This window comes from Protopterus annectens, chromosome 3.part0 (genome assembly GCF_019279795.1).
Source record: "Protopterus annectens isolate FY-2018-M chromosome 3.part0, PAN1.0, whole genome shotgun sequence".
Lineage (NCBI taxonomy): Eukaryota > Metazoa > Chordata > Ceratodontiformes > Protopteridae > Protopterus > Protopterus annectens.
This window is the reverse complement of record NC_056731.1, coordinates 431,685,789-431,706,852: the sequence shown is the minus strand read 5'-3', so window position 1 is coordinate 431,706,852 and position 21,064 is coordinate 431,685,789. Positions and strand designations below refer to the sequence as shown.

The following is a 21,064-nucleotide window of genomic DNA, read 5'->3' as shown; positions in this document are numbered from 1 at the left end:
CTTTGGTGTTTAGAAATATTGTGGTTGAGAAGATAGGCAGGGGGTGGTGGGGGTGGATCTTAGGTACTTAGTTTCAGTATTGGGTGCAGAGTTTAGTTTAGGTGTGGTTGGGTGTAATTATTGAAGCCTGCTGATTGGTGCATAGGCTGGTCAGGTGAGCAGGGGTTAGAATAAGTCTAGTTGCAGTGGGGGTGGGTGGTAATTGGGAGTAGGGTAGGGGAATGGAGTGGGTTCAGCCAGGCAACGAGACTACAAAAACAATGTGTGAAAGTGGGTAAGGTACAAGTAATCACTCTTTCCCTGGTAATGCTGTTAATCCTTTCTACTGTTAAGCATTTGTTGCCCTGTCCTTTTGAGTTATCCACTTAAAAAGCTTAAATCATTACCAGAAAGCTTGTAAGTTTTAACAAACAGCTTCCGAGGTTTCCCATTTGAAAGTATAAATGTTTTACCAGAAAGCTTTTGTGTTTTAACATATAGTTTTCACACTTAAAAAGTTTAAATTTCCAACAGTAGGATTATGAGAAGCCTAGCGTGACTTTGCCAGTGCTACGGGGCTCCCGCGCAGTGCACTACAATACTCTATGGTTAAAAGTACAAAAGTAATAACCTTGTTCCCTTAGTTTCAGGAGTTTTTGAAAATAATAATAGCATCTGGACTGCGAGTATATTCAGTATATTTAACAGCAGTCCCACTCCATTGCAAGCCTTTCAAATGGGGGCAGGTTGAGTTGGGTAGGGAGTTTAGTAGGTATCCTAGGAGGGAAAGGAAGAAAATATAGGTGCAGATTAGGGCAGTGTTTAGTAACTTGGTGAGGACACTGGGCTCTGCAAGCCACCTTCAATCATAACTGGAGGAAAGAAAAAAATTAAACACAGCAAATGAAAGAAATAAGTGACATTCTGCAAAGAATCTTATGATGCACTGTACAAATGTGTTACTTTATAATGAAGCTTAATTGTGACACTAATGGAATAATAGCACAAATGATAAAAATATTTTTTTTTCATGTGTTACTCAGGTAACTCCACTTGGCACAATCCTTATTTTCATAGGTAAACCAGGAGCACTGGTTATTAAATTTGTTTGTTCACTGTCATACATTAGGCAAATGGAAGCTAAGAGAATCAAAGTACTACAGGATAAAGCTCATTAGCAGATCATAGCCTTAATTCCCTGTATCATACAGGAAAACAATGATATGCTGCTATACAGTTACTCCAGCTGATGGTGATGATGAATTTACCCATACGCATTACAGTTTAGTCATGAGGACAAAGTCACAGTGAATAAATTATTTCAACCCTTGCTTTCGCCAGGAAGTCTTTGTTACTATTAAGGAAGTGGAGTATACTTCTGTGCCAAAGCCTAAATCCACAATTGATAGAAATGATAAATATATGAAATCAAAAAAAAAAAACAAATAGATGGTCTAGCTGTACTGATTCTTCTTAGTATCTTAAAAGCTACAGAAGTGGTGATCCATGACCCAGGCATGAATATCAGTTAGAAATTACCACATATCAATCGAAAATAATGATGTAGAAATATGAGTTAAAGTACTGAAGGATGAAGCAGTTATAGTTCCAGCTGATGACTTAGGAAGCAGATCAGAATTGGCACGGGAAGCACTCTTTGCATCACCTATTATATATGTATTTCTCAGAATTCAGAAACATTATTCTCCATGGATACCAAGAAAACATTTACAGTGCTTTAACACAGACATTTTTTAATATTCTGGTTGGTATCCTATTTAAACTCTGTGCGTATCTTCATGCAATCTACTTCCTCTTCACACCTCTGCTGTTCCACTGATACTCCTGTCAACCTGAATGTCCCCTCTCCCTTTACCTTATTTCTTTTAATTGTAAATATTGTGGTGAAAAACTCTTTTAACATTCCTTCAGTGCCCTTGGCATTCCTGACTTTGCTACCATATCTAATCATAAATCAGTTCCTCCCCATTTTTCTTTCTGAAATGTACCTAAAGATTTATTCCCTCCTCATCTTAACCCCACCCCATAGTGCTAGCTACCATTCCATCCAGCCTTGGCCTCTCTTACATTCTGAGTCCCTTCCCCCATGCCTTAACAAAAGCTTGCATTTCTTACCCTGCACCTACTTCCTGCTTCCTCTTCACTTATATCTACTTCCTGATTCCTCTCTTTCTTTACTCCCACTTCCTTCCTTCTTGTGATTTATTCCCTGTTCCTAAGGACAACATTGACCTCCTAAAATAACTACTTCAGTGTATTTGTAAGCTTTCCATTCTTTCTTGTAGACATACCTTATCTACATGATGTTTAGTTCAAGTAACATATTTACATCCCATAGCTTTGGGTATACCTCCATGCCCAGTTGCTTATGGAGTACAATATGGCAATTATCATTTGTTTGTCAGGCCATCTGTTTGTTAACTAAATGAATCATACTGGGATACTGTCACTGTTACCCAGTGGAGCTCTTATTGCAATACCACCAATACCAGCTCTTCTGGGAAGGTCAAAGTTTAGAGTTTGCTTGCAAACAGATGAGAAAATTATTCCTAGATCTAGAGCTTTCATCAGAATCCCTTCTCTTTTTTGCTTTTTTTTACTCTTCTTTTATCGCCTGTGCAGTCTTTGTCTGAGAGATTTAAGACCACTTATCACCACCTTCCTTTCTTTCTGGCTCTAGATCCTAAATCTGTGCAAAGATGACCATCCACCATATATGCTAAAGTTGCAAAATGGTGGGTATCCATTAGCTTTTTCCTATGGTTTATACAGTATGATTACCACTGTGCATACTTTTTCAGTGTTAACATAGCCTGCTCCTTTGTTTTTTCTCTTTCAGTTCACAGGCTCTGTCATTCCTGGGATAAACTGCTATCTCCATCGTTCTTATCACTACTGAGTATTTAGTTCTTCTTTTCTAATGCCCATATATCAGTGATACAGGCAATGTGCACTTCATCAGATCTCATCTCCTTTACCAGAACTTTCTTTGCCTTCTTGTTACCTTTTCCTTTGTTCTATTCTGCCCAACATCTTTCCATCTCTCTCTTCCCTTCTTACTTTTCCCCTAGTAGTACGCTGTCTATTTGTCAATTCACCGTCTTCCTTGGTCCTTTCACTTTTACCTTCCACTTAATTTAAAGGTATGACTCTAGCCTGCCATTTTACTCCCCCTAGGTTCACATCCTCTTTTAATTTCATCACCCTTTTCCACATACAGAAAATGCCTATATCCTCTCCCATGTTTAAAAATTGTTACTCCTGATAAGCAATCCAGACCCATCTGTAAAACAGCTCAGTGTCATCACTAAAATGTAGCCTGTTAGTGCACAATCCCCATCTTGTATGCAGCTCTCGGTTTCTTTGATTTGGGCAACAAGCTACAGGCGCAGTTGGATTTTATTTATTTATTTATTTCATTTTTTAACCATGGAAGACCACTGATCCACATGGATCATTTTCACGCTCAGCCCGAAAGTTGATGTTTTTCAAATGGATGCATGCATAGTGAGGAGCAGTAAAGCATGCTTTCACAATCAAGCTATCAGCATTTTAACAGTAACACAATTATCAGTATTTAAAGTATGAAGACTATGACAGCCTAAAGTGAAGGAGACAGGTTTAAGTTTCATTTCCTTTTCACAGCAGAAGGATTCATGTATAAAACAATTTTTTACTCAGTTACAAAAGCTCTGGTAGGAGAGGAACGACTGTATCTTTAAGTGGGATGAGTCAACAGCATTAGCACAAACAACATCTATATTCTTTGGTAGCAAAGTAAGGTAATACTGGAAACTTGTGGGTATGCATGTTTAATTCTGTGTGTATAGGTATTGAGTTTGTGTATTTTTTACCTCTCTTCTCTGATTTGTCCAACACAAACACGACCTCCATGGCGAGGTGTTGGGTTGCTACAAGATCTCTGGCGAACCTGAAAGCCAATCCCACAACTTGTACTGCAGGGTGACCAGGATGTCCAAGGTGTCCATCCACCATTTCTGTAAAAGAAAGAAAATAACAGTTGTTCGTATTAAGCTCCTGGTTTGCTGTCTTGATCCAACTTTCAGTAGTAAATGCATCATTTTCAGTTCCACTGTCTTAAACAACAAATACAATAAACACACACACACACACACACACACACACACACTTATGCAGTGTGTTGTAGACGTGCCCTTGGACCAGTCCAAACTAAAATAGCATAAAATAATATTCTGTTTCATAAAATGATATTTTATCATGCTTTTATTTAACCATAGCTTATATTAAGCAATATCTGAAAAACATGTAAAAATATAAAAAAATTCATATACATTTTTAATACATGAATCAAAGTAAAAAAGGTTCTAGCTTCAGAATTTATTGTACCTCTTTAATAATTGATTCTTTTATATGGAGCATGGATCAGTTTCAAATGTAGTGACTGCCAAATGAGACAAACTCCTCAACACCAATGTAAGGCACGCAACTGAGAATATTAGAATTTATGCTTCTTCAAAAACTGGGTTTTGGGCAGCATGATGGTTCTAGTGGGCAGAAGAACAAATCCCTGATAAGGGTGCAAATAATGCTGCATTAAATTATGATCTAGGTACTGAAAAAGATAGCCAGGAAGAAGGGAACTGAGCAGTCAACATCAATTCGCCCATCTTGGGAGGAGGCGGACTGAATAATAGCACGACTGACAGTCAACCACAGCATTCAGCACCATGTGCCAAGATGTCTGCACTCACCAACCTAGGTTTTCACATAGTAGCCACAGTTTGAACCATGGTAGGAAGAATGTATGAGACAGTGGGATAGCATCTGTGAGAGGTTCAAACCTGCACAGTTCATCCTCACTATGTTTTGACTCATTATGCTCCCTTAGCCCACCCTCTCCTTATCTAAATTTATACTGCACATATTCCCTCCTTTTCCTATTAGCCTAATCAATCTCTGCTACTAGCTCATTATCCAATAGCATTCACCCAAACCCTGTGCAAACTTATGTCACCTTACCTCCACACATTTTTTTTCTGTACTGCTCCTTGTTTAATTTTTCTCTACTGTTCTAACTTTACAATCTACACTTTTTATTCTCCTTTTTCCCATTTACAATATTCACGTCTTCCTCCTCAGGACGTCCTTCAGTATATTACTTCTCTTTGGAATACTGACACAAAACGTAATGCCCACAAACCTTTTATTATGCACCTAACACATTAATTATTCTCCCCTAATACTTCCTCTAATTCACAATTTCACCCTACTACACCATGGTTATTCTGTATTTTTCCAATTGCTGTACTCTAATTAAAAATCTTAACTTTCTCCATCCCAGTAATTAGGGACCACTCTGTCTGGAATTCCTAGTACACCAATTCTACTCTCAACCCCCCCCCCCTCATTTTCCTCCCTTCTCTTTTAACATCTTTTCCCTTTCATTAAACTACAGTCTCCCTTTAACTATTCCATATAGTCCACTATTCAAAAAAAATGGTGGCTATATATCTACATCAGGTATCTTACTTACTTCTTACTATCACATCTTGTAATGGGTGCTGTTTCTATAGCCTGGATAGGCATGTTTTTGTTTTTTGTCCTGGATAAATGATTTGCAGTTAATCAGTTAATTTGACCATTTGTTGGGCAGTTAGTGAGCCATTTTGCCTCTGTCTATTAGTATTTTGTTGGATTTCCTGAGCCATTTGGCCTCTGTTGCTTTTAACATTTTGCTGCATTTCCTGCAGTAGACTCGTGCTCTACTGTAGGCAAGTAGTAATTGTCTCTATCTTACCTATCATGTGACTTCCCATGGTGCACTACTTTGCTGTGCTCTGTAACAAAAGCACCATCTAGATTAGTGACATTTGTACACCTCTTTACTGAATCATGTACAGTATACAACAACAAAACTTACTCTTGTACATGCCTTACTCTTGCATGAATTCTGCATGTGATCTTAGACATTTTGTTGCTTTTGTATTAATTCAGGTTATGGTTGAAAAGAACCCATTGGGATCAGCCAACTTGGTAAACAAAAACATAAAAACAAAACACCCTCATTCCCTGATTAAACTATAAATGCTAACATTTGTTATACTGTTTGAAAATAATTTGATTTTCAGAAAAACAAGTCAATGTATGGTAACCCTTGTTTAGTAAATAATTCAGTTTCTACAACAGTGAGTCAACATGTAATAACCCTTGTACAGTACGTTTAGTTAATTCAATTTCACAATGAGTCAACGTATAATAACCCTTGTATAGGACACTTAGTAAATAATTCAGTTTCTACAACAGTGAGTCAACATGTAATAACCCTTGTACAGTACGTTCAGTTAATTCAATTTCACAGTGAGTCAACGTATAATAACCCTTGTGTAGGACATTTAGTAAATAATTCAGTTTCTACAACAGTGAGTCAACATGTAATAACCCTTATACAGTACGTTTAGTTAATTCAATTTCACAGTGAGTCAACGTATAATAACCCTTGTGTAGGACATTTAGTAAATAATTCAGTTTTCACAACAGTGAGTCAACGTATAATAATCCTTGTACAGTATATTTAGTACGTAATTTGGTTTTCACAACAGTGCGTCAATGTATAATAACCTTTGTAAGTAAGTACATTTAGTAATGGTTACTAATGAATCACTCCAGCTAGCAAGGAATTTCAAGAAACAGCAGTATTGATAATGGAAACAGAAAAGACACAAGCTGCACTTTTTTCTGCTTGCATTTAGTTTTACTTGGTTGCAGAGAGACTATAACAGATCTATAGTACATTACGCCATAAGCATTCAATGCCACACTACTAAAAGATAACACCTATGTAGTTTCCATGTTTCTATGGCCTGAATAAACCCAGCTAGATAACTGTTGTAACTACAATGATTAACAGCCACCTGCTTGCAAAAGTGACAGGCACTATTGTAATGAAAGTTATGATTCCATGTATGGGGCACAGTTTATAGTTTTCCTAACATCTAGCCTTTCTGCAATAGCAGAAAAACATAGCTTTTGTTGGGGAATTAACTTGCATAACCCTAACCTAATTTCAAGAAGAAAATAACAATGAGCAGACAGAATTAGTAAATAATTTAAGGAACAATGTCACCTTGCATACTTTAACACAGGACAGTTCCCAAAAAACAACTGCTGCCCTGACTACAAAGCTTTGCTAAAGAATACTAAAATTCAACCATCCAAGCATGTCGAGTATCAAATCATAGTCATATAGTTCTTTAAAACGTGTTTTATCAAAAAATATCTTCAGGAACCCATCTGAATGTAGGAAGTCTTTTTGACTGAAGAATGACAGCACAGCTCTTCAGGCCCCCCACAGCACCATACCCGCTCAAGACTTGCGTGATTGCCCCTTCCACTCAGTATCGAAAGTCTTCACTTTCCCTGCCTTTCTATATCACTTGACATAAAATTATCTTTCTTCCACTAGGAGGACTTGCAGCCTGCAAAAAACATTTTTCAATGCAGACAACATATAGACTGTCTATTCTGGGGGCCACTAGGTAAGCTGTTAAAACCGTCTTGTACCACTAAACTAAACAAAATGACACTTCAGACTTCTTATAGATACTACATTCTGATAGGTATGGCTTTCTTACCCATGAATAGCTAGTCCTGGCTTTAATGTATGCCTTCCTGACCCATTCTCAACTTTTTTAAACTTTCTCTGCTCCATTGTCCTGCTGAGTTACTCACATTATATTACAAAAAACACTCTCACCGCCATTTACCCCTTACCTCCATTGTAACCGATTGTTTGTAGCTCCATCTCTGAGGAGTTCCAAACTGCTCCATTCATCTTCGCTATGCTTGGACTCACTATGCTCCCCTGCCCTACCCTCTCCTTATCTAAATTTGTACTGGACATATTCCCTCCTCTTCCTACTAAACTAACCAATCCCTGCTACTACACCATTATCCAAGAGCATTCACCCAAACTCTTTGCAAGCTTATATCACCTTACCGCCACATGTTTTTTCCTGTACTGCTCCTTGCTTAATTTTTCTCTACTGTTCTAACTTTACAATCTACACTTTTTATTCTCCTTTTCCCCATTTACAATATTCACGTCTTCCTCCTCAGGATGTCCTTCAAAACATAATATCCACAAACCTTTTATTATACATTATGCACCAAACCCACTTATTCTTCTCACAATATTTCCTCTAATTCAGAATTATGCCTTACCACATCATAGTTTATTGTACATTTCTCCAACTCTCTATATGCTTATTAAAATCTTAACTTTCTCCATCCTAATAATTAGGGACCAACCCACCAAGAATCACTAGCAAACTAATTTTACTCTCATCTTTTTTCTTCATTATCTTCCTCCTTTCTTCTTTAACATCTTTTCCCTTTCATTCAATTATATTCTCCGCTTAATATTTCATATTTCTTTCGATCTACCATGTTATAATTGTGAATCTTTACTTATGTCTCCTTACTACTACCGTGATATTCTCACACTTTATTCACACTCACACACTACCAGGCACCCTACATATACTCAGGCTAAACACTCTTAGATAACCATTTCCTCAAATTTATTTATTGTTTTAACCTATTTATCTTCTCAAATACAAAACATCTAATCATTCAGACCACTTTGACATACCTGGAATAAATTCATAAACTTTATTAAAACTAATTCCAATCCACTCTCTTCTAAAGTCAATTTTTGTAGTGACATTCATCCCAACCCCAGCCCCTCAGCCTCATCCATTCCACTCTCCTCTGCCCCTAACTCCTGTACAACACTCACAAAACTTCTCCTTGCCTCCATCAACATTTGTATACTAAACAAAGTTATTGATGTACAAGCATGGCTTCTTCAGTACTCACCAGACATCACTTTCACTACTGAAAACATGGTTAAAACACCTTGTAAAATATTCCAAAATGGTATCCCCCAGAAATATTATAATTGGATGTGACACACTACAAAAAAGGGGGAGCTTTGCAATTGTATGCAATAACTGTAACTTTCTCACCCCTCAAAAGTAATATGGCAACCCTTCAAAATGCAGAACTTCTTAGCTCTCTTCTCAATGTAAGTAAACATAAGATATGCAATGTTGTACTCTACATACCACCAGGTAATAATTTTAGCTTATTACAGGAAATTATTTGTTGGATGACTACAAATTTTACTACATGAACCATTATCTCAGGTGATGTTAACACTGACTGTTTATCTGTGACATCTAACACACCAATTACTAAACTTAAATTGCATGGTTTCAAGCAGTTAATCTCTTCTCCTACTCAACTCAACAAACTGAATCATAAAAATTCCAATTGAATCATAAAAATTCCATCCTCAACTGGCTACTTGTCTCTGACACCAGCAAGTATGCTAACTCAGGGGTACTACCAGATTCCCTTAGTGACCACCACCCTATATTTGCCAATAGAGAAATCACTCACTAGCTAAAAAACATCAGTACATAACTACCAGAAATCTTTCTAACTTCCATCCTAGCACTCTCAATAATTTACTAAAATCCTTTAACTAGTCTTCACTCAAAACCCTACCCTGAGATGAAGCTGTTAACAAATTCAACAATATATTTATGAAAACTTTAACTATCCTTGCCCCTTGCCGAAATAAAAAAGTAAAAACAATTAATCTTGGCTGACTCATTCAACTAGAAGTCTTACATGAAAACACGATAAAGCATGGAAACAATGGCACAAAGATAAAACCCTTCAAATCTTACATCTATACAAAGAGTTGCATACGCTCACCAAGAGGGAAATTTAGCTGTACAAAAATAAATAAATAAATAGAATATTAGGACCCACAAGGCAGTCACAAAATAAAAATTCCAAAGAAATTCTCATTTAAAGAAAAGTCTTCAGCCTGGCTTTCCTTCCTCACCAAGCCCCTATCCAGACTTATCTCCCTTAGAAACAGCTACCACATTTAACATCTTGTTTATCGACATCATAGCCTCTCTAACCTCCAGCTCTCCCCAGCCATTTAATCAACCACAAAACTCGACTACCCTTGACATCCCTGCCTTCAATCTCCAACTTGCCTCCACATTATATGTCTGACAGCTACTAAAGACACTGAAACACTGCTCTTCTTTTGCTGACGACCTCCCTGCTGAGTACCTTAAGTTCACTGCAGACTCTGTTACATACCCAATCTCAATTCTCAACAACAGATATATTCATGACTCCCATATCCCTGCCTTTGGAAAAATTGTTTTATTATTCCCCCTCCATTAAGGAGGCAACTCTTCTGAAATCTAACTTTAGGCCAATTGTCATCCTTTCCCCCTTTCTAAAATCCTGGAAAGTTGCATTCTTCAACAATGTACGCATCTGGAAACACAGATATAATACCCTGGTCAAACCAGCCTTCTAAAGTATTCCATTTTTGCTGAAATGTGCAAGAGCATTTTAACTTAATCTGAGACATTTCTGATTAAATGATTTCTCCAATAATACTATAAAACAGTATAGTACACAGAATTCATCAAGACTCTAACCCACGTTTCCTTTTCATCAATAACCTTATCTTGACTCCAGTGGAACAAGTACAGTTTTTTCACATACCTTGGAATATGAACAGATCATACATTATCATCTGTATACCACATCACAGATTGAAAAATAAGTAGCTTAATTCTGCAGTTATGACTCCTAACTTGGTCAGCATGCCACACCATTAAAAAGAATATCCTAATGAACATCTTGGAATGTGCTCTTCCCTTACTCATTTTCATGGTTCTAGCATAACATCAATATAACCTACAACATGCTACTTTGTTGCTCTCTTTGGCCTGCCTTTCCCAGTGTACCCTTCTCAAAGAAGTCAAAAATCTACTTGCCCAGTAAACAACCTCGTATTTGCTTAACTGACATAAAAACTGCTTTTTACATCTATTGCCCAACTCTGTCTGCCACAACAGCCTCTCATGACCTCAAATCATGTTCTGATCTTAATAACACCACCTATTTATCTTCAGACTGACATCCTGAACTACAAGAAACTGGACCTTGCATGTCACACTCATTTCTAGCATATCTCAGAACACTGAAAAAAACCCTCAAATTTGAAACACAGCTTTGTGCTGATCATACCCAAGTCACTGAGTGTGGCTGAATTTATGGGTAGATTACACATGTTTTTTTTTTCTGCCTAACTACCTAACCCCCTATGTACAGCACAAAAGCCATACATTTGTTTCAGTCCTGCTGTAAATAATATTTCTTCTATGAGTCACTTTGGTCTTCATCTTGTACTGTTACTATACAGGCTTTACATAGATGGTTTACATACCAGTCAGACATGCCTCCATTGGCAACCTAGTGACATTAGTAGCTTTGACAACACTACTTTTAAGTATATCTAATTCCCTTTCATATTAGATAAAGTTCTACCTCTTAAACACAACCTGAATGTATTTAGGTTCATAGGTGTGTACTAGGCTAATGGCCCTGGGGCCTTTCCAAGCCTAGCCATAGGATTACCCTGGCGTAGTGCCACACAACCTTATTTCCCAGTGCCTCTGTCGAGTAGAGCCACTGGAGTTATCCCCAGGGTGAATTTTCTGTCTCCCATCCACTCATCAAGATTTCTCTTGAAGAGGGACAGCAAGGTGCTCTGCTTGACATGTATGGGAAGTCTGTTCCATAGTATGGACAGTATCTATCTGGGTTATGAACCTGTCCCTCCAGCATGTTCTGTTAATTGTGGTAATGAGGTTGAGGTCTCTGGAACATGTGCTGAGGGACTGGGATTTCTTTAGATGTAGCATTTCTAACACAGCTGGGTCAGACATGGCTTTGTAAGTCAAGCAGAGATCGCCTCAAAGTAGGTGATATGAGGCAGAGAGCAGTTGTAGTTTTTTGAGTCTGTCCATGTAGGACAAGTGTTTAAGGCCTAGGATCCTCTTTGTGAGTTACTTTGTCACCTCTCCAGTTGTTGCAAGTGTCTAGTGAGGTACACGCCAAATGGGGCGACAAATAGGGAGACAATGATCTCTTTCTTCCTGGATGCAAACCCCTTAGTAATGAAATGTGCCACATAAAAGGACTTTCTGACCACAGTGGCAATGTGGTGATCAAAAGAGAGATTGCTGTCAACTTGTTCTCCCAGATCTCTAATAATGCCTTCTGTGTTCAGTGGACTACCATCAATGTGGTAATTCATGGGAACCGGGTTTTTCCCAAAGGGGATGACAACACATTTTTTGGCATTGAGCTTAAGGCCAAGGTTCTGACACCAATCATTGGTCTCAGTGAGGCCATTCTGTAGGATGTCAACATCACTTGGGGAGTTAATAATAGCTCCCAACTTGCAATCAACTGATAACTTTGTCAGCCAGAGTCCCTTTGTGTTGGCCTGGACTTCAGTGAAGTAGATACCAAACAGGAGAGGACCCAGGACCGAACCCTGTGGGACTCCACTTGTGTCTAGTTGGCAGCCTGACTTGGAGTCAGCTACTTTCACACTGTGGGTTCTATCTGTGAGCCAGTTTGCAACCCACCTAGTGATACAGGGGTTGATGCCAAGCTTAGTGAGTTTTTCTATGATTCCTGAGTGGGGAATGGTATCAAAAGCCTTGGCCAGATCAAGGTAGGCTGTATGAACCACCTTGCCTTCATCCACAGCTCTGGTGACTGACTCAAAGAAGTCAAGCAAGTTGAACAAGGATGACCTGTTGTTGTGTCTTTCGGCTTATCCCGGTTAGGGGTCGCCACAGCGGAACTCCGGTCCGCTAATGTTTAGTAGTGGATTTTTACATGCCGAGTTACCAGCCCTGATGCACAACCTTCAATGAAGGCATGCCCATTCACGCATGCCTCCACACAGAAGACGCTCTAGCTGAGAATCGAACGCGACAACGTCTTGCTGTGAGGCGACAACGCTACCGCAGCACCACTGCAGCGGGTACCCTTCAGAAAACCAAACTGTGTGGGATTCAGAGTTTGGAGATTCCCTATATCCTTGTTTATTAGGTCCACAATGATGCGTTCCATAGCTTTGCATATCAGACTCGTCAGGCTAATGGGGCTATAGTTCCCATGGTTTGTAGTTGCTCCTCCTTTGTGGAGAGGGATGACTGTAGCAGTGTGCCATTCGGTAGGGACAAATCCTGAGATGAGGCTGTGATTGACCAGGTCACACAGGTGAGGCACCAGTTCACTCTGTAGTTCATGTAGAACACAACCAGGGATATTGTCGGGTCCCATAGAAGTTGTATTCATGGCCATGGACAGTGATGTTTTAACCTGTGCTGCAGTAATACTGGGTTCCTGACAATCTACTGGTATTGTGATTGGTCCTTTGAGGTGGTGGGGTAAAGTTGGCAGTGAATATGTTGGCCAGTATACTGGCAATATCTGTTGGCTAAGTATAGGAGGTACCACTGTGCAGTAACTCAGAGCAAATCTGGGTATTGCCGTGGAGATTCTTTACATAACTATAAAAGTCCTTGTGGTTGTTTTTACTATCTGCTGCCATTCTGTTTTCATAGCTAGCTTTAGAGGATTTGATGAGGGATCTCTGCTTTTTGTTGAGGCTGATAAGGGAGTTTTTTCCAGTCTTGGGACTTCACCTTATTCCGCATCAGTTTCCTCCTTTTGTTGTAGAGTTTGTTTATGGCAGGGGACCACCAGATTGACTTCCTTTTTTTGGAGGAGAATGTCTTGGTTCTATTGGGTATGGTGAGATCCATGCATTTGTGTATGTGTTCGTACAGTGTATTGGTGTATGATTCTGCAGTCATGCAACTATTCTTCATTTGCATGGGTGCTGTGAAGTTAGCCACCTATGATTTTAGGAGCCCAAAGTTAGCTTTAGAGAAGTTTTCATGGTAGTTACCTTTGCGGGGGGTGGGAGGGATGTGGATTTCCAAGGTGATTAGTTTGTGGTCGGATCTAACCAGGGAGGAGCTGACTATTGGTGTAGACCAACAGTCACCCATGTTAGTAATGACTAGGTCAAGGATGTTGCTACCTCTAGTGGGGGTAAGAACGAGCTGTTCCAGGAAACGTTGGGCAAGTGTATTGGTACATGAGTAGTTTACAGCAACCAACCTCAGCAGGTATGGCAAGGGCACGGCACCAAAAGGACTATCAAAGTTCAAAAAAGTAATGCCAGCCCAAAGTGGTGTGTGAAAAGTATATTTAATGTGACATAAACGGACCGGTTTTGGCACAAATTTACCAACTCTTCCTCAGTGTAAGAAAACTTCCACAAATAGCCACATGGTATATACACAACAGTTAATTAGTAAGACAACATGATTGGTCACAATTGTTCATTTAGCCCGGGGGGGAATAACTCCCCCCCTCAATTTGCTAATCCATTTTCTTTCTTTCAAGTTTAACATATTGTGCCAACCAACTTTGTTACCTTTCTTACCAGTGACTCTATTGATAACAGTAAATCTGAAATTAGATGTAGGGTGAGTTGAAACATGCTTATACAGAGCACTACTTGTTTTTTGTTTTTAATATCACTAATGTGTTCACTAATATGGAGTTTCACAGGTTTCGAAGTCTGTCCTACATGAAATGCAGAACATGAACAGGTAGCCAGGTAGATCAACCATTCACTAGAGCAATTAGCAAAGAACTTAATATCATAGACCTGGCCAGTACTCCTGCTGGTAAATTCTTTGGTCTTATCCATCTGGATGCAATGCGTGCAGTGCCCACATGGGAAACACCCAACCAGGGGATCCCCCATAAGTGTTGTTTGACATTGTGACTGAACATCCAAGAACCCAGTTTTATAATGAGTGAAAAAAGAACCCATTGTTCTACCTCTCCTATAACCAAAAGGGCATCTCTCCAATAACATGTGGGCAAGCCTAACATTTTCCATCAAGATGTTCCAATTACGTTGGATCACTTGTAAAAGGTTATGTGTGTTGCGCCCATAAGTAGTAATAAATCTGATATGTGAGTCCTGAGGAGAAGTCCTATCCTTATATCTCAGCAGATCCTGTCTGTCTAATAAAGATACCTCCCTACAGGCCATGGTAATGGTGCCAGAGTTGTACCCCCTTGTCCTGAATCTACCCACCAAGTCATGCCTTTGGTGTTCATAAGTCTTGGAATCTGAGCAAATATGGTTGATTCTCATAAATTGGGATTTAGGTATATTGAGTATGATGTGGGGAGGGTGGTGACTAGAAGCATGCAACAAAGCGCTATATTCTGGAAATTTCCGGTAAACCTGTGTGTCCAATGTGTGATCGGATTTCCTACTGACCTGAACATCCAAGAAGGTTATCTGGTTTAAATCAATGTTGCATGTAAAATGAATACCCCATTTGTTGGTATTGATGTAATCCAAAAATTCTTTAGAAATGCAACATCAGCTCTCCATACTAACCAGCAGTCGTCCAAATAACGACGCCAAATGTCAGTCTCGGGCAAATACAGATTGTGAAGGGGATCATAAATCAGTTGTTCTTCCAAATATGCCATGAAGATATTGGCATATATGGGGCAAATGAAGCCCCCATAGTGGTACACTGCATCTGCAGACAGCAGTCCTGATAATAGAATACATTCTTGTTTAGTACATGCTCAGTTAATCCCAATGAAACATGTTAAAACCTGGTGGGTAGAGTTCTGATATTGTTAGCCAATGTTCCAATGCTAACAGGCCTGCCCAGTGTGGTATATTAATATATACGGCAGACACATAAAGGGTACACAACAACCAACCCAGCTCGAGTTGGGTATCTTGCAGGATCTGCAGGACCTCCATTGTGTCCTGAATCTGGGCCCTAACATAACTAAGTAAAGGTCAGAGATATTGAGTCAAATAAACTGATAACGGCTCAGTGAGAGATTCCCTACCCAAAACAATAGGCCTACCAGGAGGGTTCTGTAGTGATTTATGGACCTTGGGTAACAGATATATTGTGGTTTGGTATCACTTACCATCAAATGTTTGGAAATAGAGGTAGTAATGATCTCTTCCTCCACTGCCAAGTTCAAGTTCCATGTAATCCAGGGAGGTACATCTCAGGTCATTCACACCCACATGTACAACGACAGAGTCATGTATGTACCTGTTGTTGAGGGACCTGAGTGTGTGCGTTATGTGGTGGATCCTGGCACCTGACAGGCAGCTGACTGTTACTTTCTCCTTATTCAACCTAGTGAGTGGGACATCAGTGTGCTCACTATTGAGTCACCTATGACTAGTGTGTTGGGCATGCTGTTTTGCCTTAAGAGCTTTGGTTGAGTGGCACAGTTTAGGAGAGTTATGCGTCTCGTGATTAGTGTTGTGTTGTGGTGGTCAAGTGCGTTTCTGCCTTGGAGGTCACTGCTGCTTGGGTACATTTTTATTGAGAGCCTCCACGAAGGTGGGTGTGTGTTTTTATGTGAAGGCAGTGCTGGTGTGTGTTTTGGATGGCTATGTGTTCCATGTGGTGTGGTGCAAGTGTTGACCTTCTCTTCTTGACCAGCTATTCTGGTCTTGGCTGGAGAGTGCGTGGCTTCTAATTTGGATATATAAGTGCATCTCTCGCAAGTCTGAGTGTTGGAAGGTAAGAGGAGAGGGTTGTCGGTGTACATGAGGCAGTTGCTACATTGCCTCAGGATGCCCAAGTTCACCAGGTTAATGTAAATGACTTATGTGTAAAACAGTAGTTTGATTTATTTCTATATATTTGCCTGCCTTGTTCATAGGTAAGTACTAGGCTTGCTGCCCTTGCAAGCCATTTTAAGCCTAGCCAGTTTCCCTTTTTGTTCTGAGAATATAGATTAGTCTTACCTATCCCATGGTTGATAATTATATAATACTCCTAATAAGAATAACTGGGGTAATACCACAGATAAGTTGAAGGGATCCATGCATAGGTAAAGCATTTAGAAGCTGCCTCTGTCCATTAGCAGTACGGAGAACAGTCCTGGGATAAATTTTCTGTTTCCCGTCCATAGACCTAAGTTGCACTTCAATATGGACAGGAATGAACTTTGTTTTATGCGGATGAGGAGTCTGTTCCACAATAGCATTATCCAGTGCAAGATATACCTGTTCCTCTGAACCATTCTACTAATGTTGCAGAAGAGGATTAGATCCCTACACTCAGTATTTCTGATTCAATTTCACTAACTGATGTGGTGTAAATCTATCAGTACTGGTCCGGAGGATTCCTTGTGTGTCAGACGCAGGTCATCTCTGCAGTCCATAGGATAGTGAGTATAGTGACAGAGCTTTGAGTTGGTCCATATAAGACACCTTTGGCTTAGTCCTTCTATCCTTTTATTAAGATATTTCTGTGAGTATTCCAGCTGTTGCATGCATCTGGACATGTGGACAGATACTTGCCAAAGGGGGTGTTATATGCAATGATTGATCTAATGAAGGCTGAGTAAAGAGGGACAATGACATCCCTGAATGTATGCACAATCTTTTCTTTATAAGCTGTGCGATACAGAAGAGCTTTCCTACAACAGTAGTCATGTGATGGACAAAAGTTAGGTCACTGTCCACTTAGGTTCCAAAATCAAAACAACTGGCTCTAAGGGGCATATTGTTAATATGGTAGTTTCCTGTGGTAGATAACCTCCAAAAGGATACAATAATGCATTTGTTGGCATTAGGCTCATTCCATGACTTTAGAACCACTTATTTATTTGGGACAAGCCTTCATTTAGGATGGCTACGTCATTTGTGGACTCAATGACTGCTCCTAGCTTGCAGTCATCTACAAACATAATCAGCTAGATCCCCTTAATATTGACTTTTACCTCAGAAAAGTAGAAGCTAAACAGGAGAGGTCCCAGCACAAAATTCTGGGGGACTCCAGTAGTGACTGGAGTCTTTGTGGAGGTAACTTCCAGTATTTTGTTTATTTCCCATACTAAATTTCCATTACTCATTCTAAAAGAAAGGTGTTTCAACCAACTTACCCACTTGGATACCAAATAAAATATATATATACATACATATATATATATATATATATATATATATATATATATATATATATACACACATATATATATATATATATATATACACACACACACACACACACACACACACACATATATATATATATATATATATATATATATATATATATATATATATACATATATAAATGTATGTCATTTCTAAGTCACCTTAACAATACCACATACTTGGTTTCCCATGTATTCCATCAAATTAATATCTTTTATTTTTCATCCCGTACATTTAAACTGGCTTTCTTGCCTCTCTCTCTTTCGCTAATGAAGTGCATACCCGAATTAGCACTTGAACCTAGACCCTTGAATTACCATTCTGGCTACTCTACTTTAAGCTCCTGAAGCAGCTAAGAACTGGCCACAATGTTAAACTTCATTTCTCTCCCACACATATGTGAGCCTCACATGCCCACAAACAAACCAATCAGAACATAGAAAAAGTTACTGCGACACTGTTTCAAAAATGCAAGAGCCTTGCAATGGAGTAGCACAGTTCAACAGGAGACTAACTGGAGGGACAGGTATATCTTGCAGAGGATACCACTGCTCTGTAACAGACTCCCCATCCACATAAAACAAAGTTCATCCCTGTCCATAATCAACAGCAACTGGGATCTATGGATGGGAAACAAGATAATTTACCCCAGGACTGCCCCCTGTACTACTAAAGGATAGAGGCAACTCCTAAATGCTTTATCTCATGCATGGTCTTCTCAAATTACCCATGATATGATCCCAGATATTCTCATTAGGGATAATATGAAAACATCGATCATGGAATGGGTAAGTCCAAGTTTTAACCCAATGGTATAGGCTACTTCAAGCACAAAAAGGGAAATTGTCTAGGCTTAAAATGGCCCCCAAGGGCAGCTAGTCTAGTACTTACCTATGAACTAACCATGCTTTGTATGCCCTGCTCAGCCATCAGGAAGAACTCCATATTGCCTCTGAACTGGTTCAACAGAGAAGTATAGAAACTTTACAAAGAACTACTGGGAAACAGACTGCCAATCCAAACTCTAAAGGAAAAATTGCATATCCTGACCAAAGGGTGTGGTACCATCCAGGGAGAAATCCAAAGTAAGTTACAAGTGATAACAGCCAGAAGGCCTAACTTGACCTGAATCTTACACAAGCCAACAGTTACCAGAAATTAAAAGCAGAAATGCTGGCATTATCCTTAATGAGTCTTGCAGATTATGAACAGAGGTTTCTTGTCTGGACTTGTACCCAAGATAAATCAGCATGGTTTGGCTAAAGTTAGAAGAGAACTCACCATAGCCGAATCATAGAAATGAGTGTTTTGGACTAGTTTTTGAGAAGCTTCTTCTTCCCTACTTGACTTTCAATAAGCCAAAGTAATGCTAGCACAGCAGCACATATTGTGGATCTCATGAAAGGATATGTGACAGCAGCCAAACTAGGACAGGCCACAGTACTCTCTTCCTTTCAGGGCAGCAGATACAATGTCAGAAAACAAAACTCTGGACTAAAATAAGGGGGACACACTGAAATGAACTAAATATTTTCATTCTTGGCACTTAACCAAATGCTGCCCATGGAATGGTGACTGTCTGTTATGCATTACAGTACATTTGTAAGGAGAAACATTTAATTTATGCCACTGGTACTGATTCAGCTAGTGTTAGAAATACTGTTTCCATCCCAGATAAGTGGTGTAGGGGATGAAATGAAACAATCATGAGCAATAATGTTTTACAGAAGTATAGTAATCTTAACAATCCAGCCATTAGTAAACTGTAATAAAGCACACATATAAAAGAAACTGTGCAAGAATAGAAGGGACTTACTCCTCAGCTGAAGAATAGTTACATATTCCTCTATATTTACTAAGACACTATGTAGAATGCAATACCCAGACTTAGACAAGGGGTCATTCCCCATTTTCTTGACTCATGACTGTTGAATAACTGCGCATTACAAGAGTCCACAGAGGATGGGGAGAACACTGAGAATTGTCTATCTTTCTCCTAGACAGACTTAAAGGAAAACTAAAATGGCAGGGAAAACAGAAAATAGTCCAACCTATACTATTAGGAAATTATTCCAGTCAGAATCAGGTTAGACCCAAAGACAATAATTGTACTAAAGATCTAATAGACTAATACGTTAGTCACATTATTTTTATTTATTTTATTTTATTTTATTGACATTTGGTGACCAGGAAAGTCTGAATGGGTCAGGAACCCATTTTCAGCAGACACCGAGGGAGAAAAGCTCCAACAATTATATAATGCTTACAATTTTTAATAGAAAAATAGAATTGAGTTGATAGATATATACATATAAATATGAATTGAACTTGTTGTAAGCAGATATTACAGTTGTAGTTGCCAAAGTAGTAGTTGTTATTATTATCAAATATTGCTACAATATCAGAGCAGTATACAAAAAAATACAACATCTGAAGGTAAAGTTGTATGCAGAAATAGTAAACATTAAATAAGACTGGCTAGAAAAATGGTTGTCATATTAGATTAAATGTTGGGTATATACAAGCTGTGTGCTATCAGCTCTGTTTTAGGTCAGTAATAATAGTTTCGTAGTGATTGACTGAAGTTTTGCCTTCATAATAGGCCGGGACGGGGGAGAAGAGATAGGAGGTATGTAGGATGAGAAGAATGGGAAGCATAGTAAGGTAGGGAAAGTTCGGGAGATAAAAGAAAAAGGTGGGATAAAGGAAGAAGAGTGAATAAAGAAGTCAGGTAGTAGTGAAGTGTGAGAATGGTAAGGGGAAAGGAGACAGAGGGATGGGTGAGCTAGAGACGTGGGAGGTAGGAAAATGAGGCTGGCTACAGTGGGAATAAGTAGGAGAGGGAAAGCTAAAGGGGGGAATTGGAGTTTAATTTTTTGTCAAGGGGCATGGGCAGGTACAAGAGTTAAGAAGGTAATTTTTTAGTGACAGCTTAAAATTATTGAGACAATCCATAGCACTGACAGTTGTAGGTAAGGCATTCCATAGTTTTGCAACAGTATAGAAGTAAGGATAATGGCCAGCTCTTTTGTTAGGCTTGTATAGTTATAAGTTGTTTATTTTTGGAAGGGAGAATTCTGGTGGGGATGTAGG

At 39.1% G+C, this 21,064-nt stretch overlaps 1 protein-coding gene across 2 annotated transcripts in view; it reads right to left on the bottom strand.

Moving 5' to 3' along the window:
* SEMA5A (semaphorin 5A) overlaps positions 1-21,064 on the bottom strand; it is a 2,688,572-nt gene that overhangs the window by 635,734 nt on the left and 2,031,774 nt on the right. For both annotated transcript variants that reach the window (XM_044064865.1, XM_044064863.1), the window contains one exon: positions 3,855-3,998. In XM_044064865.1, the coding sequence (XP_043920800.1) occupies positions 3,855-3,998 (144 nt within the window). The remainder of the gene's footprint in view (positions 1-3,854; positions 3,999-21,064) is intronic.